General features: G+C 38.8%; 3 protein-coding genes across 21 annotated transcripts; 1 reads left to right on the top strand and 2 right to left on the bottom strand.

Annotated features, from left to right (window-relative positions):
- Positions 1-182: 182 nt before the first annotated feature.
- LOC108105589 (tropomyosin-2) lies at positions 183-27,587 on the bottom strand. 19 transcript variants are annotated; one of them, XM_041818705.1, is made up of 10 exons: positions 27,456-27,587; positions 24,355-24,505; positions 23,858-23,983; positions 14,171-14,304; positions 13,880-13,997; positions 9,005-9,075; positions 8,324-8,399; positions 7,515-7,577; positions 5,935-6,004; positions 183-985 (listed from the first exon to the last, which is right to left on the bottom strand). In XM_041818705.1, the coding sequence occupies exons 2-10, from the start codon at positions 24,466-24,468 to the stop codon at positions 909-911; spliced, it is 849 nt and encodes a 282-aa protein (XP_041674639.1). In that variant the 5' UTR covers positions 24,469-24,505; positions 27,456-27,587; the 3' UTR covers positions 183-908. The 19 variants fall into 19 exon arrangements, with proteins under 19 accessions (XP_041674639.1, XP_017067743.1, XP_017067744.1 ...); XM_017212251.2 differs by lacking the exons at positions 183-985; positions 7,515-7,577 and adding exons at positions 1,036-1,426; positions 8,090-8,152 and having other exon boundaries at positions 27,456-27,586; XM_017212250.2 differs by lacking the exons at positions 183-985; positions 7,515-7,577; positions 9,005-9,075; positions 13,880-13,997 and adding exons at positions 1,036-1,426; positions 8,090-8,152; positions 9,881-9,951; positions 12,787-12,904 and having other exon boundaries at positions 27,456-27,586.
- Positions 1,435-2,682, bottom strand: LOC108105592 (tropomyosin-1, isoforms 33/34-like; the record flags this gene model as incomplete). Its single annotated transcript, XM_017212256.2, has 1 exon — positions 1,435-2,682. A coding segment is annotated over one exon (780 nt), but the record flags the coding sequence as incomplete, so codon positions are not given.
- Positions 18,313-19,826, top strand: LOC108105588. The gene is given in 3 exon segments (XM_017212233.2): positions 18,313-18,328; positions 18,612-18,655; positions 18,658-19,826. Coding segments are annotated over 3 exon segments (315 nt in total). The 3' UTR covers positions 18,913-19,826.
- Positions 27,588-27,933: the final 346 nt, after the last annotated feature.

The raw sequence follows: 27,933 nt of genomic DNA, 5'->3' as shown, positions 1-27,933 counted from the left end.
AACAAGTCCTAGAGCTAAGTCAAAGACGAAATTTACAACCCATCAACTTTTTTTTGCGAATTCGGAAATTCAATTTATTGAAAATTTTCGCCTTTTTGATATTCCATTTTAATAATTGGCCATTAATGCTTCTTTTTAATTTCTCAATTAGACCCGTTTTAATAAAAAGTCGCATTTTCAAATTGTTATATGCAAAAGAATGATTTCTGTTTATTGATCATAAAAATATTGAGTGTTAAATAAAAATACATACATTGTTTTATTTGATTTGCATATTGCAAGAATTACAAAAGCTATGTCAAATGTGTAAATTTAATTTATACGTCTTCCTTTATATATTCTATTTTTTTATTTTTCCTTTTTGTTTTTGTTAATTAATCTTATACAAAGGCCATAGAAATTTTGTAGATACAATTCGCGAACTGCCAAGAAACACAAGCAACGGAAAATAAGATGAAAATTGACTCTGGCTCAAGCATTATACTGAGTTCTATAAAGATGGTTATGTAAGATATTGACTGGTGGGCTTTCTGGGGTTTTCTTATAAAAGAAGTTTAGATGGTTTTTCTAAATGGAAATTTATTTTCAAGGACAATGGCAGCTGATTTTCGTTACACAACTCTTATTAATTTTTTTTTGTTTCATATAAATTGTATTAAATAATTGCTAAGAAATTACTTTAACATTCTTGCTTTTTTGTTTATGTAAGAAAGTTTGTTGTTTTTTTTGGGAATGCTTAGGCAAAGAAGTGTAATGCTAAAAATAATTTGTAAATTGGACGTCGAAATGCTTTCAGACTCCATAATTTTTTTGTAGTTTTTCTTTTTTGTAGATCGCAGGCTGCATTTGTTGTTCTGGCTGTAGTTGTTGCTTTTCGATTTCCCTCATGGAGTTATCTTCGATTTCCCTTAATAGTTGTTCAGATCGGCGTACTCCAGTTCCTGGGCAATAGTTTTGTACTTTTCCTTACCTTTGCTCACCTCGTCTGCAGCGTAAGTAAACGAAATAAAATTGACAAATGTATAAGGATATATATATATTTTCAAGTTGATTGCTTTATTGCTTAGTTTTTGCATACAAATAATAAATAAAAACGTTTGAGTCAAACAAATACACAATTGTTTCGCTGCTTCCTCTTATTGGTCCGCAGTCAAAATCAATCTACTAACTATTAATCTACACAAACACACAAATCAAAAGTTCTATAGGCTCTACGAAATACGAGTGCAGTGCGCCTACAAGTATGCTACAGTAAAAACATTCGAAAGGTGTGCCACCCAAATAGTAGTGTGGATCGATTTTGGTCTGGGGAGTTGGAGGGGCCGTCACGGTCGGTTCGCTTATTCCTTGAGGATGAGCTCGACGAAGGCGGTGTCGAGATCGTCTCCAATATCCTTGTAGCGCTCCTTCTCCAGGACAAGGTCGTCTGTTCAAGTTGGTGTATGACAAATCATAAAAGAACGCAAGAGTTAAAAAACATAAATTAATAAAGAATGTATAAGAAATTATTAAAATTACACTGAAAACCTAACACAAAAACTGAGACCTTCACACTTAAAATTATACACTCGAAAAAACTGATAATAATTACCTCTTTTTGGGGCAAAATAAATAAAAAAGCCAGCAGTTGAGTTCGCATAATCGGCAAAGTTGTGCTAGCTGTTAATTTTAAATAAATAAAAAAGGCACAAAAACTCAAAAATAAAGCAGCATTTGGTTTTTACAATGCTTTTAACTGAATTTTTAATTCAATTTCGTTTCGTGTTATTTTAAAAATAAAATCATTTTAAAAAACGTGCGCTTAATTTAGGTTTTTAAAAGCAGGGCAGCATTTGGTAGCAGTTGTGTTCTTTTCTTTCGGCGATGTGCAGCAGTTTCTGGCTGGGATTGGTCGAGCTAGGATTAAGCTGGTGGTGCCTCGCCTTCGGCAGCAGCGGGAGCTGCTTCAGCGGGGGCAGCTTCAGCTGGTGCAGCTTCGGCAGCTGGTGCTTCGGCGGCAGGAGCAGCCTCGGCCGGTGGAGCTTCACCCTCGGCAGCAGGAGCCGGTGCGTCAGCAGGAGGAGCGGCACCTTCAGCTGGTGGGGCAGCACCCTCAGCAGGAGGAGCAGCACCCTCAGCAGGAGGAGCAGCCCCCTCTGCAGGAGGAGCAGCACCTTCTGCCGGGGGAGCGGCACCCTCTGCCGGAGGAGCAGCACCCTCAGCTGCCGGAGCAGCCTCTCCTTCAGCAGCTGGCGCTGGCTCGGGCTCAGATCCGGGTGGTGGTGGCTCGTAGTTCTTGACAAATGGCACTTCGGCACCCTCTGGGGGCAGATCGATCGAGTACTCGAATGGTGGCGGTGGTGGTGGTGGAGGTGTGGGCTCCTTGGGTGGAGTTGGTTCCTTTTCTGGTGCTTTTTCGCCTGGGGGCGCAGCACCCTCACCCTCTGCTCCTGGTTCGCCTGCAGCGGCTGCTGCAGCTTCTGCCTCTGCAGCTGCGGCAGCTTCGGCTGCTGCTCGTGCCTCCTCCATGGCGGCCAGTTCCTCGGGCGTAGGCGTAGGCAGCTTGGGTGTCGGTGGCTTGGGGTTGCGTGGATTCCAGAAGGGCTCCAGACCCACAATAAGATCGACAAAGGCCTCGTCTAAGCTGTCTCCAATCAGGCAATAGCGCTCTTTTTCAACGATAAGATCGTCTGGAGACCGTGATCAGGATCGATATGCGAAGGAGTTTTGTGAGAAAAGCAATACAAGCGATGGAGACGGGGGATAGAGTATAGAGAGAAATAAAATCAAAAGTGAAAAGGAAGTTGAAGCGTAAATTAAAAATTAAACTTTAAAAAGCTTAGGGAAGGGAAACAGAAGGAAGAAATGGAGGGCAGGAGCAGGCGAAAAGGTTCACAAACCCTAAACACCAAAATAACATTCTTAAATATCTCGAAAGTACAACTTTTGAAATTATATACATTATATCTTATTTACAGCTTTTGGATTATTAAATATTATTTTGGGAGTTTAGGATTTGAAGTAGTTAGTGAAAAGGAAAACACTTTGGCCAGTTCTTGAACGCCGAGATCCTTCTAGAGATCCTTTGATCTATTTTGACTGATCGCAAATAAACATTTTCAGGGGTTTCTAAGCAGGTGGTGCCTCAGCGGCGGGAGCGGCCTCGGCCGGTGGTGCTGGTGGGGCTTCGCCCTCAGCTGGTGCAGGAGCAGCTGGTGGAGCAGCCTCTCCTTCGGCCGGTGGTGCTGGTGCGGCAGCATCTGCAGCAGGTGCTGGTGGAGCAGCTTCACCCTCCGCGGGAGCAGCTGCTGGTGCAGCACCCTCTGCTGGTGGTGCTCCCTCTGCTGGTGGAGCTCCTTCTGCTGGTGGGGCTCCCTCCGCTGGTGGTGCTCCCTCCGCTGGTGGAGCTCCCTCTGCTGGCGGTGCTCCTTCTGCTGGTGCAGCCTCTGCAGGAGGAGCGAAATCACCAGGCTCGGCGTTCTTCACGTATGGCACCTCAGCACCCTCTGGTGGCAGATCGATGGAGTACTCGAATGGTGGTGGTGGTGGTGGAGTCGGAATCCTGACGGGCTCGGCTGGTGCGGCTTCGACGCCTTCAGCTGGTGCTCCAGGTTCACCGGGAGCAGCACCCTCAACTGGTTCACCACCTTCGCCCTCCGGTCCGGCCTCTTCACCACGGGCAGCCAATTCTTCGGCTCTAGCCTTAGCCTCGGCTTCGGCTATGGCAGCTGCCTCTAGAGCGGCCTTCTCCTCCTCGGTGAGCTCCGGAGTGGGTGGCTTGGGGTAGCGCTCGTTGTAGAATGGCGGCATGCCCATCATCTCCACGAAAGTCCAGTCCAGCTGGTCGCCAACGAGGGCATAGTGCTCAATCTCTTTGATCATCTCATCTGGCATAGCGGCGGATGGGTGTGGTATTGGTGTTTTGGTGGTGGTTCAAGGGGTTAGAAAGTCGGATTAGAGCAGATTCGAGAGAGAGAGCAGGGCGATAGAACCTCCAGTGATGGCCAAATGTAAGTGGGGCACACACAGAATCGGGGGCAGACACTAAACGCTGGACGATCGGATCGATGCGATGGGCAGGGCATACGTTTTTCGAAAAAATACTTTATTTGTGCAATTGCAGCAGCATGGTATGTATTGTATAGTATATGTATTGTATAGGTATATATTAAAGTATAAATAATTAATTTATGTAAATCGTAAATAGATCGAATTAGAATTTTAAAATGCCATTTCTCGTTGCAGCATTTGTTTTCATTTCATGTGTCACGGTGTAATTCAGAATCAGAATCAGAATCAGAAGATAGGTTAGTGTGTATGGAAATAGTTTTTCGTTTGTGTTTTTTTTTTTATTTTTTAAATAAAACTTTATGTGAATCGGTTATTAACCGGTTGTAACCGATTGTCCGACTTGCAATTGGAATGATGTGCACTAGCTAAATTGTCTTTTTTCTTTCTTTCTTTTGGAATCTCTAACGAAAGAGTAGTAGTTTTTGTGTTTTGTGTGTTGGGTGTTGGGTGTTGGCGTGGCGGCAACTTAAAAGTAGGCAAATATTACACAACGTTTTGCAAACACGACAATTTGTTTAAATATGTATAAACAAGGTAAACATTAGCATATTATTAATACAGTTAAGCTGGCGACAAAATACAAAGTTTTAGCATAGAATTTACTCTTTAAATATAAATAACAGCGATTGTTTGTCTCTCTATTTAATACACGTAAACTAAAAAAAGAAGGCGGCAATGCAATATGTTTTGTCCAATTTGTCACATCTCGTCAAAAATACAAAAGTACAGGTATAATTTAAGGTTTTCTCAAAATCAAAACCAAACAACGTATATAGGGGGGGAGTAGCAAAAGCAAGTGTAAAATCAAAGTAAAAATTAGAAATTTTTATCATAATTTTGAAATTGTATTGCAACAGTTATAGTAAAATGTGGCCTTAGCTGCCAGTCAATCGAATTCGATTTTTCCCAATTGATATCGGAAACATATCGAAATAGATATCGTAAATCGTTTTGGAATGGAATGCGTTTGCTACGAGAATGTTTTGCTTTAGTTTCTGCCCTCTGTCCATCTGCTTTTTCATTGAGTTTATGTTTAGAGTTTAGAGTTTAGAGTTTAGAGTGGTTTTAACGCTATTTTTGATTAACTCTCCCGTTGCTTGGCGTTCGAAGATGGCTTTCGCATCCGCATGGAAGACACTTGGCGTCCTTGGATCTTGTCTCGTGTGGGTGGTGGGCGTGGCGTGGCCTGGCGTGGGTGTGGAGATGTGTTCTCTAGTATTTAAATATATGGAAAGCGCCAGTTTTGTGTGCGTGGGTGTTTTTCTTTTTGTCTGTTTGTTTGTTTGTTTGTTGTTTGACGTCAAAGCAGGCAGTTTAGTTAATTTACATAAGCAAATTAGATGTTTACATGTTCTGTATGTCATGTAAAGTGGCCTCCATTTCCTCCTGCAGCAGTTTGTTCTTGCCCCGCACGTTGAGCAGGTCATCTGGGATATCAATGATTTTTGTTTGGTGTGGCAGGGCAGGGCAGAGCGGGGCATTTCATGCAACAATTGGTTTTTAGCAAGCAGCGCAGGTTGTATTTTGTTAAGCACAATAACAACAACAACAAAATTATATATGAAAAGTAAACAATAAGAAAATCAAATTATAAAAATCTTGCATTATAATAGATAATAATCATAAATAAAATAAAAATCGAGGTACATATAGTTCACTAGATAACAATTGGTACTGGATTTGGAATAAGGAAATTAATTTTGATCCTACTTATTGTACTAAAAATCATGATTTCATCAAAAACAAACATAAAACTTTATAGTTACTAATAAAATTGTACTTTAATTTAAAATACTGCTACATTGATATTGAAAAGTTGATAGTTTCTGAGCTATTTCTCCTACATTCTCAGTAATATTTGTATAAAATCTTTGACGGACATACCTTCGAGCCTGTCGACTTCCTTCTGCAACTTCTGAACGGAACGTTCAGCGAACTCAGCACGAGCCTCAGCCTTTTGGTTGAAGGAGGGAAAAAGGTAAAAAATATTAAGTTAGTAACATAATCAAAAATCAATTAAGAGAAAGGCTACAAAAAGTGGCTACCACAGCACGCAGAAGTTGAAAGAGAAACAGATGCATTCCTTCAACTTCCACCAACTGCAGAACTTAAATTCTGAATGAAAAAACTGAAAAGCTTTCCAAATAACATTCAGAATCTAGGTTCAACCATTATTTGACTAAGCCAAGAAGCTTCCCAAATATGCTACCAAAACCAGCAGAAAAACTTATCAAATAAAATGTACATGACAGATGAACAACATTAGTCAAGAACAATGACAAATGAAACAAGTTAATAAAAGTATAAAATACATTTTAACAAAACATTCAAAACAACTTAAAAACAACTTTAAAAATAATTTGATTTTTGTTTTTGTTTTATTAAACTAGAATGCTTACAAACTGCTGACGCTTGTGTATTTGGGGCTTTTAGACAAAACCTAAATCAGACAAATTAAATGTCATTAAGGGAATGATTTAAGAGCAACGGATTACTGGTGGAGGCTACGCAGTCACTGCATCAAAGAACAGAAAATGCTGTTAAGATTGTATCTATGATTCGACGGAATCTATATATAATCTCTACACGCCCATTAATCTGAGGCGACTTACAGCTTCTACATTTAATTTGAACTGTATGAGCTCCTGTTCGTAATATTTTTGATTGACGCGTGCCTAGACGTTGAGGGAAATACAACAAATTATCATTTATTGGCAATAGATCAATTTCACGTACATTGGGTGGCTGTGTGTGCGTGTGTGTGTTTGTTGTTTTTTTTTAGGGGGTGTAAGTTGTTGTTTTTTTTTATATAAAAATATCTACCGATATAATAATATATATATTTTTATATATCTTTTTGAATTAATTTCGATCTACTACATAGCGAGAATTATTTCTTTCGCCACTAATCAGGCAAATAGCTAAAGGATTGGAAATTGGAAAACTCTTCATTTTCTATGGGTTTTTACTGTTTTTTTTTTTTTTGTTTTTTCCACTTGCAATCAATGCACAAAAAGTTGTTTTCAATTTTGAACAAATGTACACACACACGTCTTATACGAAAGAGAATGATTCACAGATACTTGCCCAAGATGTACACTCTATATATATATATATATATATATATAGAAATCGATATATTGATCTAAAAACCTATAATTTGCTGTAGGTATTCCCTTTTTGCTGTATTTTCCCAAAGCGTTCTTGTTGTTTTGATTTCAAATTTCACATAAAAGAAAATATTAAATGTCGAATTGACTGACGAATATGTACAGTAAATTAAAAATTGAGAATAACGATTTGTGCAATTCAATATTTTCTTTTTTGTTTAATTTTTTTTAGTGCTTAAACTAAGTTAGCATTAAAGGAATTTTATATATTAGCAGCTGATTAACCAACACCAGAGATATACCGAGACCACATCTTATATAGATAATATATATAGTTCGACTCTGTCGTAATACCTCTTTCAGAGAATGATCCAATACTTTGATTTGCGTCTCAAAGGTTTCCTCTTTTTGTGTGGCCTATGGTGTTCAGTGTTGGCAAGCGTTTTGGTTTTATGTTAAAAGCATTGTATTAAAACATAAATTAATAAAGTTTTTCATGCATAAACAAATCAGTTTGTAATCAGGTGGTAAACATCCAGCAGGTGCGCAAATTAGAATATTGGGCATTGGCATTTGTTTTTAGCGGCAACATTTAAACAAACAATATATGAAAATAAGAAAGAATAAAAAATATAAATTAGTAAAAATGGCAAAAAATAAGGTATTTTGCTTGATCTGTAAACAAATATCATGTCGGTAGACATTTTTCTTTTTTTTTGGAAGGGGCAATTGTCTCGAATACCCCTCCATAATGGGTATTATTTGTTAAACAAACAAAATGAGAAACAACAACAAAAGAATAAGTATATATATATTCGCTGGTTTGGACACTCGTTTCGCATGGATTTCGAGCTGGGAAGCTCTCTTTGCTTTTGGGCCACTTTTTGTGGCATGAAGTTTGGCTGTTTTTTTTTTTGTTTCGTATCTACCTCCTTTAGACGAGTGTTCAGGGTCTTGATCTGGTTCTTGTACTCCTCCTCACGTTGGTTGGCCTATATTTTTATCGTTGTTGTTTGTTCATTTCGTGGGGAATTGTTTGGGTGGGGTTTTCGGGTGGTTGGATTTTATGAAGAATTCAATTGAAATATTTAAGTATGTTTTTTTTTTCAAATTACACTCCATAAGAGCAAAAGTTGACTAACTAAACCTATTAAGATACTGACCTTCTCCTCAGAGACTTCCAGGGACTTCAGGTTGTTGCCAACCACGCGCAGCTCCTCCTCAAGCTCCACAATTTTGCTGTTGGCACGCAGAGGAAATGACAGAAAAAAAAGGTTGTTAATTAAATAGTTGGCCAATAGATAGGCTGGGAATGAAGTAGAAGAAGAAGAATAGCACAACTCATGCAATTGTTAAATATAAATATGTTTCTTTTTCCAGCGCAATTTATGGCCGAGTGCCGAATGCCAAAAAACCAGCAGTTGACCAACTCCAAGTTGACAACACTTCACTTTCGAAAAACGATCTTATGACTGCTGCCAATGGATGGATGGAGGCGCGATGAGTTAAGTTGAGTTGGCCAAGAGACGAGAAACCGTCAAATCATGATGCGAAGGTCTGCCAAATATTTTTGTAATAATAATAACAATTGTTTTTGGACCGGCACAGCTCAAAAGATTTCACTTTTTATGGTCCGACGTCTCCTGGGGGCATTTATTTTGGCTTTTTTTTGGTTATTTATAACTATGGAAATTATAAATAAATATTTGTATATCTCGGGCTTAAGTTGCGCTCACAAAGAAACCAACGTGGATTATATTTAACCAAATGCAGTTAGTACACAAAATGTAAAAAAGACATCGAATGGAATGGAAGGCTTGATGGGGGCTTGGCAGTGGACAAACCTTTCGCTGAGCTCGACCTTCTCCTCGGAACGCTCCAGATCCTGTTCCATGAGCACGAGTTTTCTGGCAACCTTTTCGGCCAGGGCAGGAGGCATGGCATAGCGGGGGCGTAGCAAGGTGTTAGCATTGTGTTAAGTACACAGATTTTGGTTTTTTTTGTTTGGTTTGGTTTGGTTTTGGCATGGGTTATGGATGGTATAGAAAAAAGGTTTTCAAGATTAGTTTTGTGTCTGGCTAAAGCTGCAGATTGGCAAAAAATGTGAATACTGTGCTGGTTTCATTCATGATTCATGGCCACAGAGCAGTTGGGCTAAAAAGGTTAAAATTCTCCAAGTTGTTTTCCTTTTCTTTTTTTGCGAAGTGCAAGCCACGTTCAGTGATCTTGGGGAGCGGTTCTTAAAGCGCATTGACCTGCAACTTCAGGTCATTGCAACTTTATTTCCCACCTTAACAAGAGGTCACACTGCGCTTTGCAACAGAACCCTGGGGTTTTATTCCCAGCGGAACTAAATGAGAACTTTTAACTCTTAACTTGGCTTAGCTGCTCTGTGTTTGTGCTTCTGTTTGATCTAAACTATTAGAGAGAGAACATGCTTTTATCATACAAAACATTAGGTGATCTGACTAGGATATTCACATTTTTAACCAATTATTTATAAACATATATAGGCAAAAGCTAGCTAGCTAGAAAAAACAAGAACAAAATCAAAATTTAACTCAACAGGGGGAAAATGCATTTTTTGCTTGGGTTTTTTTTAAAATGAGGTTAGGTTGTTTTGCGGCAGTTTCAACATTGATTTTTTTTTATTAGGCACAACAGACGGGCTGCGAACAATTCGAACAATATATATATTTAAATCTGGACTTATAACGTACTTTTCACCCTGCTCGGCACGCTCTTCGGCACGCTCCAAGTCAGCTTCAACCATGGCCAATTTACGGGCAACCTTTTCTCATACAATATTACATATCGATTCATTGATTGATTGTTGATTGTTTGATATAATACAAGGGACGTCGGGTGTACAGGAGAACATATATAGAAAATGTATTAAATTTCATGGTTTTTACATAGATTTCCTTTAGTGAAATAACATAAAAGTGTTAGATGAAGTTTTCATTAGTTTTTAATGAGATGTTAAGTGTTTTCATTTTTTATGGTCTTGTGTGGTGCCTTAGCTTATTTTAGTAATAACAAAACAATTTGTGTAATTTATTGTTATTGTTGTTTATCCCTTAAAACTTGTGCTTATCGCGTGGGTTTTTAATGTCCATACTTAAAAACCATACTCTTATTTGTTGTACTCAAAAACTTTATATAGCATGAAATATGTTTCGGAGTTCCTCAGTATTTGCATCTTTCGAAATTGTTGTACATTTTTAGGAAACTAAAAGCCCTATTTCTTGAATATTTCCTAGTAAATTTAACTAAGCTCCATATTAGCAATAAATGTTAATTCAAACTCAATTAATTAACTATTGTTTCTGAGACCAAATTAACGGAAATCATGATCATAAAGATCTTAAACCCAAACATACCATATTAAAATATTTGGACAAACTATCCACCTGTTTCCCATTATCGTATCCGTATAAACTTCTGTCTAAATTTAGAAACCAGTTATCTTAAACATACCAACCAAATATTCTTCAAACATTGTGGAAATTGCTTTGAACCATGTTGGGTTCAAGCCTACTAAACTTAATTGCCATGCTAACCAAAAAAAACTAACTTTAATATCCGCTGTATGCTAATTTCATTCACTACATTTAAGAGATCCCAATGAATCACCAAAGACAATGGACCAAGACATTGGCCAGATGACTAAAGTGTCGTCAGATCTTTTAACTGGAAAAGATAACGATTGCAGATGGGAGTAAGCGTGTGCCTCCACGCACATTTCTTGCCACTGACTCACGCGGCACTTTCCATCGGCCTACGTCTGAGGGTCAAGTGAATACCTCTCTCCCGCTTGGATGCATCATCGATCGTTTTGGCAACCAAAATTTTAGCCGCTTATGTCATGGCCCACTATTTGAGCTACTCGAATCCAATATCCCCAATTCCGGGGAGCGGCCTTCTCTTATCGCCGCCAGTAAAACAACTCTTTTTTCGCTCTCTGTCCCAGTTGTGGGTTCCATTTTTTATTTTTTCATACAACGATTGTTGCCTTTTGCCTTAGTTTCTGCGAAAAGATAAGGAAGCCATGGCGAAAAACAATACTAAAAAAAAAGGGAGCTTATCTGGCAATGCAGTTTATCAGTTGGTTTATTTCTTCGATCAGATTGACGTGCGAAACACGTAGGCATTCTAGCTCTCTTTGGTTAGGGTGAGGTGAGCAAACTCTCCTAATATAGGGAAGAGCTGAGAACCTACTACCTCCCAGCTAAGCATGACATTTCCGATTTAATGGCTGTGGCAGTTTTCTAACCATAGATAGGCTGTCCATCCATCAAAGGGTTAAGCCCAAGTTTCAGTCTTTGATTAATGCTATTTAAGTAGATTTTTCAATTAAGTTTAAAGATCTGAAAGGCTCATAATAAGTAAAAAAAAAACTCCTTTAGATTTTTTTATATACCACCTGAAATAGAAAAGATTCCCTAATAGTCACTTCCTCTAATACTTTTCCTTAACCCTTATAAACACTAAAGCATAACTAGAAAATCAATCCCAACCCCAAAAACTCCACCTAACAATGTACAACAATAAGAAGTAACCAAATATGATCTCTGCTCCCTTTCAATGGTCAATAATATCAAATTAGTTTAATGCTGCATTTATATATTTGTATTCATATAATTTCTTTGTATATAATATGTTATATAAACATTAATTTGCAAAAAATATTAATCCAAAATTAGACACTTCCTTGGGTTAATTATAATTTAAAGGTGTGTGTTGGTTGCTTTATGCATATAACGTGAGTATAAATTACATTTTCTTTACACAATTTACGTAAATCGAATGGAAATAAACAAACAAAGTGAAGAAATTAACCCAAATTTTCCATAAGTTTTATAAAAATCAATTCATAGGCGATATGCTTTTCAAGCTGTTTCACATGGAAGAGCATTGAGTACAATTAATAGAGTACGTTGTGGACATCATTTGGACCGCTTAACATTTACTTTACATAATGCCTAAATTGGTATTTTACAAATTAAAAGACACACAAGAGGAAAAGCTTTGGCCTTTGCTAGGGCCATTTCCAAATTCTGGGTGGATTTGTTCACAAGTTACAATCGAATTTTCATTGGATTGGTTTTACATTGTATGTACATCGACAAATACATCATTATCATAGTCATCTATACACGTACATATATATATATATTGCATATTGTCAGGCGGGCGGTAGGTGCAAGATCTAGGTCTAGATCTAAGCTATAGCTGCCCTCAAGCATCATTCGTAATCGTCGTGGTAAGCACAAGTTTTGCATCAACATTCTGGCTGATTCCTGTGCCAAGTTTTGGGTGCAATTAAGCCCCTTTATCAATCAACTCAATTCAATTCAATTCAATTTTATAACCGCTTGACAAAGGAACCAGATCAGGTGTCGTTATTGGGATTATTGTTGTGTTCGTGGCTTGTGGAGGACAAGGTGGAAGTCTCTTCACCAACAGCAGCAGATGCAATAGTTCTGGATGCGTTATTGTTGTTGGTGCCACCAATAGCGTTGGCATTACATAACTCTGATTTACTGATATTGATATTGTTACTGTTACTGTTGTTGTTATTATTGCTTAGCTTAATAGAAGACAAATTGGTTTTTAGCTGCACCTCATCGTATTTCTTGTCAGCCTCCTCAGCAAGGAAACGCGCTTCCTTCAGCTGATTCTCAAGAGCGTCCATGCGTTCTTCATCGGCAAGGGCGCGGTTCTCAAGAATCTTGCGAGCACTATACGATATAGTGATATATATATGAATCCCAACGGTTGCGACGACCATGCCCATAGAAGACAGTGACCAAGTTGTTATCGATGATTTGCCGTTCCCCAGTGGAATTGCAGTTGGTACAGCCGAAAAGGGTTTTTAATGTGAATCATTCGACGTCATCGTCCACATCATTGGGTGTGCAGTGTAGTTGTTGTTGTGGTTGTTGCAAATTGTTATGACAAACAGATGTTTTACACAAACATTCACATTTAGAGATACATTTTTGGTATGTGAATATTGGAGTTGGAAGTTTGATTGTTGTTGTCGTGGTTGTTGTTGTAAAAAGAGACAGAAATTTGTTGTTGCCAGTTGAGTTAACAATTCGGATTTTCTCTACTCAATTAACAAGTATTTTACAGGGGGGAGGAGAGACTATGGGAGACGGAAAGGGTTAAGCTTGAAGCTTAAATAATGTTTGGCTTCCTTAAAGGGAAATTGATATTCAACCAATTTGGTTGATGTACATAATATGAAAAGGTCTTTGATAAACCAAACCAAAAAAACACTTTTTAAGCTTCGTCTCATTACAAACATTTGGGGAATCTTTTGATCTTTTTTATCTAGATCTAATTGTTTAACAGCCATTTACTAATAGACTACCATAAGCTTATGTAGGACATGCTTTCCTATACATCAGTTTACAATATTTTTACAAAAATTTAGAGCATCCATGGCGTTCCAGTTCCAGCGGCGGGTCGACATCTTCAAACTGGGCAAACTAAATGCTGTTTACAGAAAGTCTTACATACTAACTTAGATACACCATCATTATAAAAGTGACCATTATATATAACGACAGTTATCGTCGTCGTTGTTGTTGCAGAGTTGGTTAAGTACCATGTTGACCATGTGAACCTAACCTCAAGGAGCAGAACCTAATAACCCTAATGCCCTAAAACGGAGACCAATTTCCGCGAATAAATATAATAGACTATACCTCTTCATATTTCTTATCAGCTTCTTCTGCAATTAATTTTGCTTGTGCTAATTGGTTCTCCAAGAGAGCTACTTTGTCATCTTCCATATTTGTGCGATTCTCAAGCGCTTTTCGTATCCTGAATTTATCGCAGCAATGCGGAATGATATACAGATACGATTAAATATATAACTCGAACTTAAATATTTCTCTGTAAACTTAAAAATTATTTTACATATTTGGGTACAGTGGGGGTAATTATATATTTTGGATAAAAGGGGCATGGGCATAAGGTAGAAACGTGGTACTAACCGTTCGCTCTCATCAGCGGCCTGAGAGGCTTCCGACAGCTTGGCTGTGGCAGAGCCCAGACGCTCCTCAGAGCGCTCCAAGTCTTCTTCGAGCAACTGGATGCGACGGTTCAGAGCAGCAACCTCGGATTCGGCCTATAAGAATAACGTTCGATGTTCGAAAGAACCAGATATAGCATATCCATTCGCTAGAAACTTAAGGCTAAAAACATAATATTTAATTTACTTCTTACAGAGCTAAACTTAAGAATTTGTTGGCAAGAAATACACATAAATATTTGCTACTTTTGGTTTGGGAAACGTGACTGCTAAATATAAAACTTCCTGCATTTGCGCTCTCTTTAACCCCCCTTTACAGTTCTTAACTTTGTAAACCTAATTTGTTGCCTACAAAGTCGACCGTTGGTATCATCCTCTTTTGTGGCTTCCACCTGTAAAGAAAACTTCCCTTTTCCACCTCGTAGTTGTTGTTGTTGTTGTTGCTCTTGCAAGGTCAAAAAAAAAACCCACCAAAAAGCCCTAAAACAAGCAACAGAATTGTAGACTATATGCAATCGATAGTCGCCATCAAAGTTAAACAAAAGTTCATCAACACCGCTACCTGATATGGCAATTAATTCCAAAAACAAGCCAATACAAGGTTCATGGTCCATGACGTCATCGGGTTTAGTTTAATCGAGAGTTTTCCCACCGTCAAGAATCATATACCAATTAAAGAACGGAAAATATTCGATGCTTTGTGGCCTTATAGAGGCCCCTGCACGCTAAACGATGAAAAGCGAAAACAGCGCGCTAAGCACACGCCCAAAAATGGTGAAAAAAGTATATAAAAAAATAAAGTCGAATCTAATTTTGAATCGAAAACGGCTGAAAAGCAATTGGACAAGGCAGTCCGGTGCCAGTTCCAAGTTCCATGTCCATGTCCATGTCCAAAACCATGTCCAATGACTGATATGGTGCCGGGCATAGAGATAGAGATGGATATAGAGCTACTGATATGTACATGGAATGACTAACTGATCAATTGGCAAAATGAACAATTGACCAACTGACGACGCCTAGAACCAAATGAACGATGTGAGTGCGGGTCGTAAAAGTATCGTGTGATTATGAATTGGAACCAACCGTGTGGCTTACGTCATCGTACGAAATACACAGCACACACACACACACATTGAGCGATAAAAAACATTTCAAATTGGGGGAGCAGGCAGCGCAGCTTTCCAAACACGAAAGTCACACAACAAAACCGCCGATGAAGCCCAAGAGCAAGCGACAACGAAAAATGCCAAAAAATAAAAACTGAAAGGAAAGAGCGAATTTTTCATACCCTAGCAAGTTGAAGTTTTCAGTAATAGTTTTAAAAAAGTTGGTGCCCATTGTTTCTATGGAAACTAGAAAATATGGACACCCATTTTAAACTAAAACCAAAACTATAAGTGTTTTTCGTTTCTATCAGTTCAAAAAGATACTTTGTTGTTAGCTTTTTAACTTCAAGATTATTTTTTTTCTGGACGTCACAAACATCCGCAAAAACTGGTCATACATTGAAGGGTATTCTCAAATAAACCAACGAAGAGCAAAGCAAAGAAGTTGAAGAGTGGATTCCAGTTGGGTTTCGTTTTGTAGCGGGAGTCTCGGTCTCTTGTCGTCTCCCTCTTTTTTTCAAACTCATTAACAAAACGTATTGAAGATTAAACGCTTTATTAACGGACCACCAAAGGGGGAGGGGAAAAAATCAGTGGGCAAAGAAAAGCGGCGACAGAACACGTTTCTCAAAAGAGACAGGGAGATGGCGATGGCGACGGCCAAGTGTGGCCCCCAATTGTTGTGGAATGTATGAAAAATGACCGGCAAAATGCAAAAAAAATTGAAATGCCGAAAGAAACTCTCCATAAAATCCAATGCAAAACTGTGACCGAGAAATTGTTGACGGCTTAGTCACACACACCTTGAATTTTACGTGTTGTTCGTTTTTCCTTCTTTTTGTTTTATTGCCCTGGCAACCGAAAAACAAAACTATAACAACAACAAAATAAAGAAAGACTTATTGGAGCGGTACACGTAGGGCGTGTTTTCATTGTGATGATGCATTTTTAATTATGAACCGAAAAATAAGCCATGAAAATGTAAAACACTGTTTTAAAGACGATGCTCTCAAGCATAAAATATTACTTTTCCCCTGAAAAATTCCGTTTGAACAGGGGAATGGTAAGAGGGGAGGGGTAGCAACGATGGCGTCATATGCTGTAATCTCCGAATTACGAAACTGGCAAGAGGCAAAGGCACACAAATCAAAACCAATTTGTCACAATGCGCGCATTGAAATTATCAACGTTCAATTGCATGTAGGGGAAAATGATGGAAAAATGGGGGGAAAAAGAGCGGCAGAGTGACATTGAAAGCATTGTATAGAAATCCGGAATAGAGTAAATTATGTTTTGTTTTAGTTTGTATTTTCCGTTTTTTTTCTTTTTGTTAAGAGGGAAGCGAAACGTCAATCACTTTCTGGCACCGTGAAAAAAATCAACTAGGGAGTGAAATCAGGCTTTAGAATCTTTTCAAATTTAAAATCAATTTGAATTTAAAACGAAAACTCACAGTAGAAATTGCTTAACGCAAACTGAAATAAAATTAAGTCATACATATTTTAGTTTAGACTGTGAAATGAAAAGGTCTTTGGTTAGAGTTTTATGGAGTTTCGACTGTATTACGAAAAAAAACTCCCTTAGCAATGACGTCATACACACACAAATAACACCAAGCAAACACAAAAGGAGCACTCGCACTCAATTGTCTAATTAGAATTGAATTAGGAACATGGCAGAGCCAACGGGCAAAAGTTTGAAAGGAATTAAGAGAATTAAACCACTTATTGATGGCCATGGCGTAAAAATCATAATTAATCGAATTTAGAACACCGCTAGCTGGCTAAACGATGTGGCTTCTTCGCCGGACTTAAAGCCGGTTTTTTGTCTTTGTCGCTGAGAAAGCAGAAAGCTAGAAGAAAAAAGACCAACCGAATCGCTCAATTTACAAAATATTTCTTTCTCCTTTTTGGCCTTATGTAAATACGAGTGTGTTTGTGTGAGTGAGTGTTTGTGTTTTATGCTAATGTTTGAGTGTGTGCTGTCAAGCGGGAGATAACACACACAATTCGAAAGGTGAATGAATTCGGTCAGCGATAAGAACAGTTAGTCCAAAAAAATTAAGTTTCGACCAGAAACACCCTATATTTGAGCCCAAAATTTCGTTCATCACGAAAAGAACAGCAAGACTGGAAAAACCACCAAAGAGCAAAAAACAACAGCTAAGAGAGATAGATAGAAGAACAAGCCAGTGAGAGAGCTCAAAAAAGAGAGCACCTTCTTTTAAAACACTTGCGTTGTCCCGCTCCCACACACACGTACACAGTGGGCAATGGAAATGCTAAGAGAGGGGGCGAAAGAAATGCTGGACTATCTTTTTTTTTTTCGTTTAGGTAGGGATTTATGCAAAATTCACAAGACAGGTCACGCAGTCGTTTGTTTGCCCAAACCAAAGGGTAGCAAAATTAGCTTGGGAATCTAGTGGCTTGGCTTACTTCTTCACGGCGCACCACCTCCAATTGCAATCGCTTGTGGAACTCCTCGCACTCGTCTTTGTACTTCTCCATCTCCTCTTTGGTCTGGCGCATCTTCTTCTTCAGCACATCCAAGAGAGTGCCTTGTGGAATGCTGGTCGTCATATTTGTGGTTTTTTTTTTGTCTACTTTTTGATTCAACACAGAGGTTGTGGGTGTTTTTTTTACTGGCACTTGAGCTCGTTTTTTAACTGAAGAAGCACTCTGCCTTTTCGGACAGCACACCAAATTCAATTTACAATTTGGAACTTGGAGGAACGGAACACACACACACAAGCGAACGAAAGAGCTCGGAACGGGACACACACTCGCATATATAGAGTGAACCACCGGTTTTTCTTTAGCTTCAACTGCTTTTTCCCTGGCTAGGGTTTGATTTTAAAGGGCAGTATTTCGTAGCAAAACTGACAAGCGAACTGAGCTGCGTTTAAATATTAAATATTTGCTATTTAGTGGCAGAAATACAAAAATACGGAGAGAGAGACAACGACGACGCGACTGCGACGAGTACGTAACTGGAAATGAATCCACCGAATCGTCAGTCGAAGCGGTGGTGGTGGTTTGTGCGAGTGGGACAACTACTGCTACTACCTTCCAGTCTGGTCTGCCTCGCCTAAAACGGTGCGCCAGTATGTGTGCGTGTTTGCGGCTGGAAAACCTGTTAAAAGCCGCTAAAATTCTGTCCATGTCGACATTGTTGTTGTTTTGGCATTAATTAGTAAAGAAATATTTTGGATTTTTGTCATTTCCAGTAAAATAATATTATGCAAAAATCGGACATGTAAAATGCCTAAAGATGAGTAAGCAAGGTGTTTTGCAGGTGTGTGTGCGTGCGTGTGTGCCAACGCAACCAAGTCCCCTTCAAGACCTCTCCTCCACCTACTTCTTCCACTAATTGCTTCCACTACGGAAAACGGAAAACACAATACCGGCACTTTATCACGCTTATCAGCAAACAACGTAAGCCGCAACGTAATGACTAATCGGCTGTTACCCGCTTTTTTGAACTGCTCAACCACCTGTAGCTGTACGGCTTACATTCCCGACTTTCCGGCGATGGCGTAATTGTTTTGATAATGCAAACAATGAGCGCTTGTCCATTTTTAGCTGGGCGACATTGAAGAGAAATTAAAAGTAAATAAAAGGGGGAAGGTCGCTGAGTATCGGCGTTTAATAATTAATTTGTTAGCCAATTTTGGCAAATCGAGCTTGGCCGTGCACAGCATGTTTTATGCTTTAGCCAAATATGGCCGGGTTTTCCTTTTAGTTTTTCAAAGTGTTGCCTTTTTCAGCGCACAGAGAATTGAAAAAAAAAATTGAAAAAAAACACTAATACCATTTAGCGGTCTTATCGGACGCTCTCTTTCTGCCACCCGCACAGCAGCAGACGAATGAGAGGGAGAGCAACAGGTGGTCGGCGAGTACCGTTAGACATTCCAGCAATTGCGTAACTAATTAAACAATTGCCTGCAATTAAGTAAACATATTTGCCCAAATTAATAAAATACTTTTAAATGCGGAATGGGAAAATACAAGACGAAACTTTTAGAATTCTACAGGCTTGAAATGATTTTCAGGTATAAAAATATTTTCAAGAACAATAAATCAAAATTTACGCACCATTATCTTCTTTTAAACAACATTATTAGCCAAATCGATTTTAAGAAATCTGCTTAGTGAAAGGTGAGAGAAACAAGTGGTATGAACAAAGTGGGTCAAGATTTACAACAGCTAAAAATCTTTACCTAGGGCCAAAAGAAAACACGACGGCCGAATAAAGACCCTGAGGCCAGCCAAGGGTTAAGGCACAACTAGAAAATCGCGAAAAGACGAAGACGCCGACGTAATCGCTTTGCAATGCGAAAATAAAACCACTAACAAATTGGAGCAATCGTGAAAAGAACCTAACCAAACTTTGGAGTCCCCTTTCGCGGAACAACAACAACTAGGTGGCTTCTTCGCTTGATTATATAGAAATAGTGATATAGAAAGCTGATTAGTAAGGAATTTGCAACCAACTTCATGTCTCAACCATTAATTACCCGTTTGAGTTGTGTGTTCATGATGTTGTGCAGCTCGTTCCTGATGATGTTGAACTTCATCATGGTGTCCGAACTGAAGATGGATCTGCCAAAGGCCAGTCCTGGATAATCCGCACAGCGACCCTTGTTCCGGCGAGCTTCCCGCTCGGCTACAATTTCGGCCGCCTCGCTAGTGCACCTCAATTTGGACCACTCCGCCGCCTGATTATCGTCGTCATCTGCCAAAGCGATGCCTTCATCAATGGCCCCGGCACTGATATCGGTGGCAAGGCTGTCACTACTAAGCTCCATCGGATTAGACCGCTTGCTGCGCTCTTTTTTCCCTGAGGATTTCTTCTTTCGATCGGATTTTTCAGATTTCTCCGACTTTTCTAACTTTTCACCCTTCTCACGCTTCTTTTTCTTGCTTTTGGAGGTGGTTATGGGTGCTGGAGGAATAGCTCCTTCTGCTATTGAAGTTGCTGCTGGGTTGCTGGCGCCCTCATCTTGCACACTGCTTTCGTCCGTAGGCGTGGGACTGTTGCTGCCCAGAGAATTGGTAACCGATTCGCTCAGGGGCAGACTTAAAGTGCTTCTGCTGGGGTGCAGCACCTCCTCTGACTGTTGCTGCTGCTGTGGTTGCTCCTCCTCCGGTTGCGTCTCTCCCCTGAGATTGGACAGTGCACTCTTGGAGTCGCCGCGGTAGAGGGCGGCCAGAATCTCCTGGACATTGGGCACATTAGGACGGCGAGTGCCCGAGAAGCGCGGATGATGCTGGTGCCCACGTCGCTTCAGCGAGGATGGAACTAGACTATTATTGCTGGCTGTGTGGCTGCCAGTGCCACTGGTGCTGGAGTCGTCGTGCTCCATGTCCGAATCGCTCCAGAAATCACTGGCTACCGAGGAACTCCTGCTTCTCCGGAGTGTCTTGAACCTTTCATAAAGCTGGGCTAGATACAGTTCCGCCTCCTCATCGCAGTAGTAGAGCAGATCGTCCAGCAGATTCAACTGCTCCTCGATTGAACACCAGCGGGACGATAAGCCCGATGATTCCGATTGCCCCCTCGGATTGCGAGTGTTACGGGTGACGGCACGTTTTCTTTGCTGCTTTGGCTTTTCCTTTGCCTTATCACTTTTTAACAATTGTTTCTGCCTCGGTTTCGCTTTGGCAACTGTTTTGCCACTCGTCTGCGGCACTTGTGTTTTCTCTGAAAAGTTAAAATTTGTTTTTCTTCTATCGGTAATGTTTTGAGGACAGTCAACCGAATTGACCACTCCTTCCTATTGGTATTTTGGGTATATTTACAAACTGTTATGCTTTGTTAGTTTGCTTATATTTACAAAATGCAATTATTTACTTTATTTTTGTGGTAATTTGTGGCCAAAATTGCTACGTGAATTTTTTTTACTGGAACCAGCTGTTGCTGGATTGGGCAGTGTGACCAGTCTGGAATGTGCCCAAAATACCAACTTGGCTGGAAGGGCTGGCAACGGTGTATTTCTTGCTGATTGTGTGAAAGTCCAATAAGAGAAATGACACTGTTTCCAGCTGCTTATTATTTCGCGTTGCCAACTATATGCGCCCTGACCAAAGCTGAATGCTTTAGTATTTTTTTTTGCGCGTGTAGAAGGCAATTTGAATTTCGCTTAAACAAAGTGTTAAATATTTGTTTACGCTTTTGTTGCGGCTGTTTGTCCTGACCGCCGCTGGTCAGTAAATGCCGATGTGCTCGCTTGATTTGATGGGCCAATGATTGTCGGCGCGCCGCGTTGCCAACAAATTTAATTTTTGGGCCCTGTTTAACGGTAATGCTGTTGCCGGTTAACGGTGGCGCAGTTGTGGTTGTTGTTGTTGGTGCCGCTTTTGTTGCATTTTTTTGTTTTTGCAGCTGTTGTTGTTTGACTTTAACTGCTGTTGCTGTTGTTGTTGTTGGTTGGGGTTTGTTGTTGTATCTCACTTTTTGCCATTCATATGCATTATTAACTTTTGCAGTTCCTATGTTTAATGTTTTCTCGTACATATTAATTATGAGCAATGTCTGTTGTTTTTGTTGTTGTTTCTGTGTGATTTGGTGCGTGTTGTTTTATAGTTTTTGTTGCGGCTTTCAAACAGCTGGGCTCATTGTACCGTTAGTTTCGCTATTTTTATTGATGATTTAATACAGATCTTTTGCGAATTTTCATTAGCGCGTGAAAATTTGCAAAGAGAGAGAAGATTTCCGCAACACTTTTTATGTAATTATTCAAATCGCTAGAATTTCATTTAAATAGTTTTAAATGAAAGTAGTGATTTTTTGTATGAGTTGATTAAACCGAACGAGTTTTAATTTAATTTATGAAAGTTTGGTTTGCTGGTAATTATTTTAAATTAATTAAGTTTTTCTTTGTAGATTTATGAGCGGGCGGCTGCTGCTGGCTTTTCTGCTGCTTTTTCCTCGGCCCCTCGTTGTGTTGTGTTTGTGTTGTACTTGAATTTTGGGGCCATGCGCTCACCGTTAGATGAGAATGGGGAAACTCTCTCGCTGCCACTCTCTAATTTGTCTCTCTCTCTCTCTGCGTGTGGCACGTGTGCGAGTGAGTCAGCAATAAGCGATCCATATGGATCTCCACCCACCCAACGAGAGAGAGAGAAAGAGAAGGAGAGAGCAATATGTTTTCTTCTACCAAACGCATACATTTTATTTTACTCATCCGCTGATTTTTTCTCCCAAAAGGAGAGAATTTTCAGCATTTGATTCATTTAATTGCTTATCTCTTGTTTTCATTATTTTTTTTTTTAGTTATTAGTCAGAGGCATCCGTTTTCTTTGTCATATTTATTTAGAGCCCTGGGCTGGGCCATGCAAACATCGTTATCTGATAAGTATTTAGTCTAGAGACCCACTCCTAGCGATAAGTTTTCCAAGCATTTTACCTGCTAGGAAATTCTTGAAACGCTGCCAAATGTCCTTGAAATACTTTCCCAAAATGTGGTAATCAAAAGACGAATCGCAATTCGAATTCTTTTTGGAAACACTGAGGCCCACACCGAAAAATGTTCTAGATTCAAAGCTAATTCAGAGGAATAGAGAGTACGTGCTTTTTTTGCGAGAACTTTTTTTTTGGCAAGCCAACAGACAAATTCTGCTGCGTTATTTGATATCGTTCGCTGGCTATTTTCAACGAATTTAAAAATAGCGCCTCTCCGCAAGGCGTTGCCAACAGCATACACAGAAAAAAGAGAGAGAGAGCATAAGGAGAGTGCGTGCTACGTGTCAATTGCTGATTGCTTTGTTTGAAATAAAAAAGAAAGGAAATTTATGATGTTTTTGGAATTTCAGAAAATACACTTCTTAATGTTTCCCCCAAACAATTTCTCCGATTTCAGCCTACCATGAAATTGGCGTTAAATTGCCGCCGCCCCATTTTCTAGGCAGACTCCCCCAAAAAACCGCTGGCTGTCACCAAGTCAATTCAAAATCTCCTGTTATAAATTTATGTGTATTTCTTGCCTTGAATGCATTTCAAAATATTGAGCTGAAGCATTAAAAATATACGTATTTTTCTTAAGAACTAAAATGCCTTATGGTAAATTTTAAAGGAAATGATATACGATTCTGGACATCTAAAAACTGACAAATGGCGTACTATATTTTCAGATGATTAATGGGAATTTTTCGTTGTGTTTCAAAAACTTTGTTAAGTGATTTAACTAATTATCAGTATGGGGGGTTTTTTGTGTCTATTTCAATATTTGTCAAACTTAATTTTGACATTTCATGGGTAAAAAACACTAGAGTGGAATATTTTGCATATATAAGAAATTTCAAAGAACAATTTTCGAATCTGTTTATGACAAAAAATCAAAATCAAAAAAAGCTCTTATTTCTTTTACTGATTTCCATTACTTTTAGTTATTGTTTTACTTAGTAAAAAAAATTAGTAACATTACATATTAAAAACCAAATTAAAATTAAAATTACCTATGCGAAATGACTCACTTTTATTAATAAAACCTAGCTTTAAATCTACTCTAACATAATAGAAAATGCAACAAATGAACTTACGTTCTGCAGAGCCTTGTTCTTCTCCTCCAGCTTGCCGGTGACCAGGGTCAGAGCCTCCTGGGTCTGATCCAGCTCGTTCTCAACGGTCTGGATCTTCTTCTGCAGCTGGCGAGCCTCCTCCTCGGCCTATAAATCAGATTTAAATAAATAAAATATAATTAAAAATCAAATAAAAAAACAACACATAAATCGCATGTGCTAACAAGATTTACGGTGTTGTGTGAAAGCCGGCAATTATGCTTTTTGTTACATTAAATGCTTTTTCAATGCGTAGAAATGATCGTGTGGGTGGAAGTTACACAGAAAAAAAAAGATCGTTTAAAAACTTTTAAGTCAAGATTTTAATTTTTATAAAAATGTTTATGATTGATTGATGTAACACCAATATTTTCTGTTTTTTTATAATTTTAAAAAATATCAGTTTTTTAGTAAGCAAACTCATAGATAACTCTTTCAGTGCATGAGGTAGGGGATAGGAAATGAGGTGGCTGACTTACCTTCTCGGCGCGGGTGTTGGCATCGCGTGCCTCCTGCTCGCAGACGAGAGCGCGCTCCAGAGCTCCGTCCTTGTCGACTTTCATCGCTTGCATCTTCTTCTTGATGGCATCCATGTTTGTCTGTTTTGTTTGCTGCTACACTCGAAAGAAACTGCAATCGAAACGGAGATGTAGATTGGAGATTGAAGATAGCGATCGAAACTGTTGTTAAGTGCAGTCAATAATGCAATTAGCAAATTTATGCGATAATCATAAATCGCAAAATGGGTGTAGGAAAAACAAAGCAAGGTCTGTGCGAAAGTGAAACTCTCTGAATATGTATTTGCATTTTACAACTATAACTGGCAACATGTAATAAGTTCTCTAAGATTTAAAAAACACATTAATTTTCTTTTTATTTAAATTTATCATTGCTAATATATTGTTCTTATTCCCATGCTATTCATAAGTTAAAATTTCTTAAGCCCGGCTCTTATCTTTATGTTATCAGTAAGAGATACAGATCCTTCATTCCATTTCAAGATACTAATCGTGTGATTTCGAATAATGGTTAGCCGCCTTATTTGGCCGAAAGGTGGCTAAGCTAATAAATTATTCGGCCTGGCCAAAAACCGAGTCACCCAAGGCCTCCCCCTCCAAGTCAGACGCATTGTTCGAGCTCATCCAACTGATAAATTGAGAATTTAATATTTCGCTGGCGTCTCTTCACGACTTTTATTGCCCGATTCTTTCTCTGGCGTTTGTCTTACGAGAGTGTTTTCTCATCTCCCAGTAAATCATTTAAACGAGAATACCTGAGCCCGTCTAGGTAATGCACGTTTCTTCTTTGGATACCCAACTTCAAACCGAAAAAGTGTGCTTAGTTATGCTGATCACATCGAATCGCTTGGTATTGTAGAACCAAGCGAAGCTAGGGGAAGGAGCTGGTTACATTCTTAAATAGAGAGTTCTGTCACCAAACGAAAATTGTGTCAGCAGATTGGGGTAATTCGAATCTGGGCCAAAATATTGGTATTTTTAGAGGTTAAGAAATGGAAAGGATTTCAGATTATCTCTTTATGGAAACTCAAAGATTCCCACTATTAATATGGGCTCAGAATCTAATATTTTATTGCATACTTTTTGAAAACACATCTCACTTTAGACTCCGAAGTTTCCATCTTTTAATTAACAATCCCACAATGAATCAGCCACTCAGCTGCTGTGGACTATTCCCTCTCTTTTTCTCAAATCGATTCAGCCTTCTGACTCAATGTTAACGCAGCTGGAGGGTTTGGCCCCTCCTTAAGACCAAGATTACCCTTTACCCCCCTTTCCTTTGGCCAACACGAAACCCACTTGACCAACATTTGTCATGGCTCAAACGAAATGCAACCGGCGGCTAATTGACTCGAGTTTCGCCTCGTGAAATTTTAATTCTTTATTACGGCTCATCGCTGTCATTTGTTGTTCTCCTCTGCCTGAAACATGCATTTATTTTTAAAAACTCTGTTTACATTCCTGTGCCTGATCCGCAGAAGAGAAGTGGCAATGCCACCACCAATCGAAAAAAATTCAAAAAAACCCAGTAAGTTGAATTTTAATGAAATCGCAATCGAGGCAAATTTTTTGTTCTCTGAAACATATATAAATATCTGCATGTGTATGGGCTATAAGTCGATTAAGGTGACACATTGAGTTATGTTTACGTTGATTCAGCACAAAAATTCGCAAGACATCTTATAACTTTCGGCAATGACATATATCCAAGAAATGGGCCTAAACCAAGGAGGTTAACTTGGATAAATAACTAGTGTTAAATGTTATCAACCGATAACAACGTGTTGGTTTTAGTTGGAATGTTGATAGTCTTTGAAGTAATATATCAGTTTTCATTGAGATAAGAAATGTACACCATCTGCTATCCCATCCCCCCTATTATCCTACGCACTTTTATTAACTTGCACTCAGGAATTTGTAGTTTCCAGATATTTTTCAAATGTATCTCACTCTCTAACGTGTACTTTTCCACAGGAAATTTCCAAATATTCCCATGGAAAATTGAGATTTTTTATTATACAGAATACAGAATTTTCTAATAATAGATTTCAATATATACACGTAGGTTTAAATAGGTCTAATGCATATAGATTCTTTAGCTAAATGCCTTGGGCAATACTTGAAGCTTTCTCCCTCTTTCCTGCTCTCCATTTTAGTGTAGTATCTCTCTAGAGCACACACAGAAAGTATCTATAAATAGGCCAACTGAGGCATCTGTTGAATATCTTGCCTCCTCACGGATATTACTTAATACTAAATTGAGAAGCGCCAAGAGATGGGAGCTTTCTGGGAAATACTTGGCGGATTTTGCCTACGTTCGCTGCAGAACCATTTGGCCTTAGATGCCAGCGGTCATGTATCGGATTTCAAAGATACAAAATTGCGAAATAAATTCTGGAGGTTCTAAGTAGTTTGTAGAGGGAAAAAATTTAAGGGCTTACGAGAAAAAGAAAGTCAACTAGCAGAAGGAAAAGCTTAATAACAAACTAAACTAAAGTAGTTATCTTTAAATATCTTTTTATTCTGCTAATCTTTATCTTATCATTACATTCTCTTAACGATTAGTTCTTAATCTTTCTCTTTAAATTCTTCAGTAATCTTATAAAATTATAAGATCATCTTAACTGCCCACTGACAATGTTTATACATCTAATGAAATACGTTTAGCTGAAACCCTATATAGCAAGTTGCGGTTAGCAGACAAACTTGACAAGGTCCCGAGAATCGTTATTCTTAGTTCTTCTCGAACTGCAAAGGTGCTTAACCTCTATTTGGGTTTAAAAATCGGACTGAAAATATTTTAGATGCTCTTCAATACTTGCGGATAGTTTGGTTTCAAAATTGCACAGCACTTTGGTTTGGATTTAATGTTAGATTTGCAGTTTTATTATGTTGGATTATGTAACTATAACTTTTTTGTTTGATTTCGATCCTTTTTTTATCCAATTAAAATTGAATTCTAGCACAATTAAATATATTTTTTAATGCACTCAACAGGTTTTTTAAGGTTGAAAAATTCTGTGATATATTCTTGAATTTTCGTATTCCTTTTTTTTACTTACAAAACTTTTATTCGGAGTTATCCGCGACTTGAACGGATTGTGATGTTCAACTGAAAATATTTATTCAATATGTTGACGTTCGATGCTCGCCGCTTGGTCGATTTCGAGCGGTCTGCGCTGGTGTGTGTGCGTGTGAGCCGCCGCACGATTGCGCCTGTGTGGGTGCGTATCTGTGTGCGAGAGCGCACGCTTTTCGGCCAAAAGTGAGGCGATGTTGTTGCTGCTCGCGTTTATTTTGGAACTGCAGTGCATTTGGCTCTCAATTTACGCCAAGAGCAACAGCGAATTGTGCGAGTATCATACGTCAGCTTATACACTGAGCAAAATTACTGGAAGAGATAAAATACTTGTGTTTTCTTAAATGAAACTTAAAGTTGCACTTTCAACTTCAAGCCGGTTTCCACCATTAGAGTAGTATCTTTTATTAGGTATAGAAAATACAAAGTTTTTATGAATTTTATTAAACCTCCCACTAAGT

This window comes from Drosophila eugracilis, unplaced genomic scaffold (genome assembly GCF_018153835.1).
Source record: "Drosophila eugracilis isolate 14026-0451.02 unplaced genomic scaffold, ASM1815383v1 contig_367, whole genome shotgun sequence".
In the NCBI taxonomy this organism is placed as follows: Eukaryota; Metazoa; Arthropoda; class Insecta; order Diptera; family Drosophilidae; genus Drosophila; species Drosophila eugracilis.
Note: the sequence above shows the minus strand (reverse complement) of the source record. Positions and strands in the feature narration are given on the sequence as shown.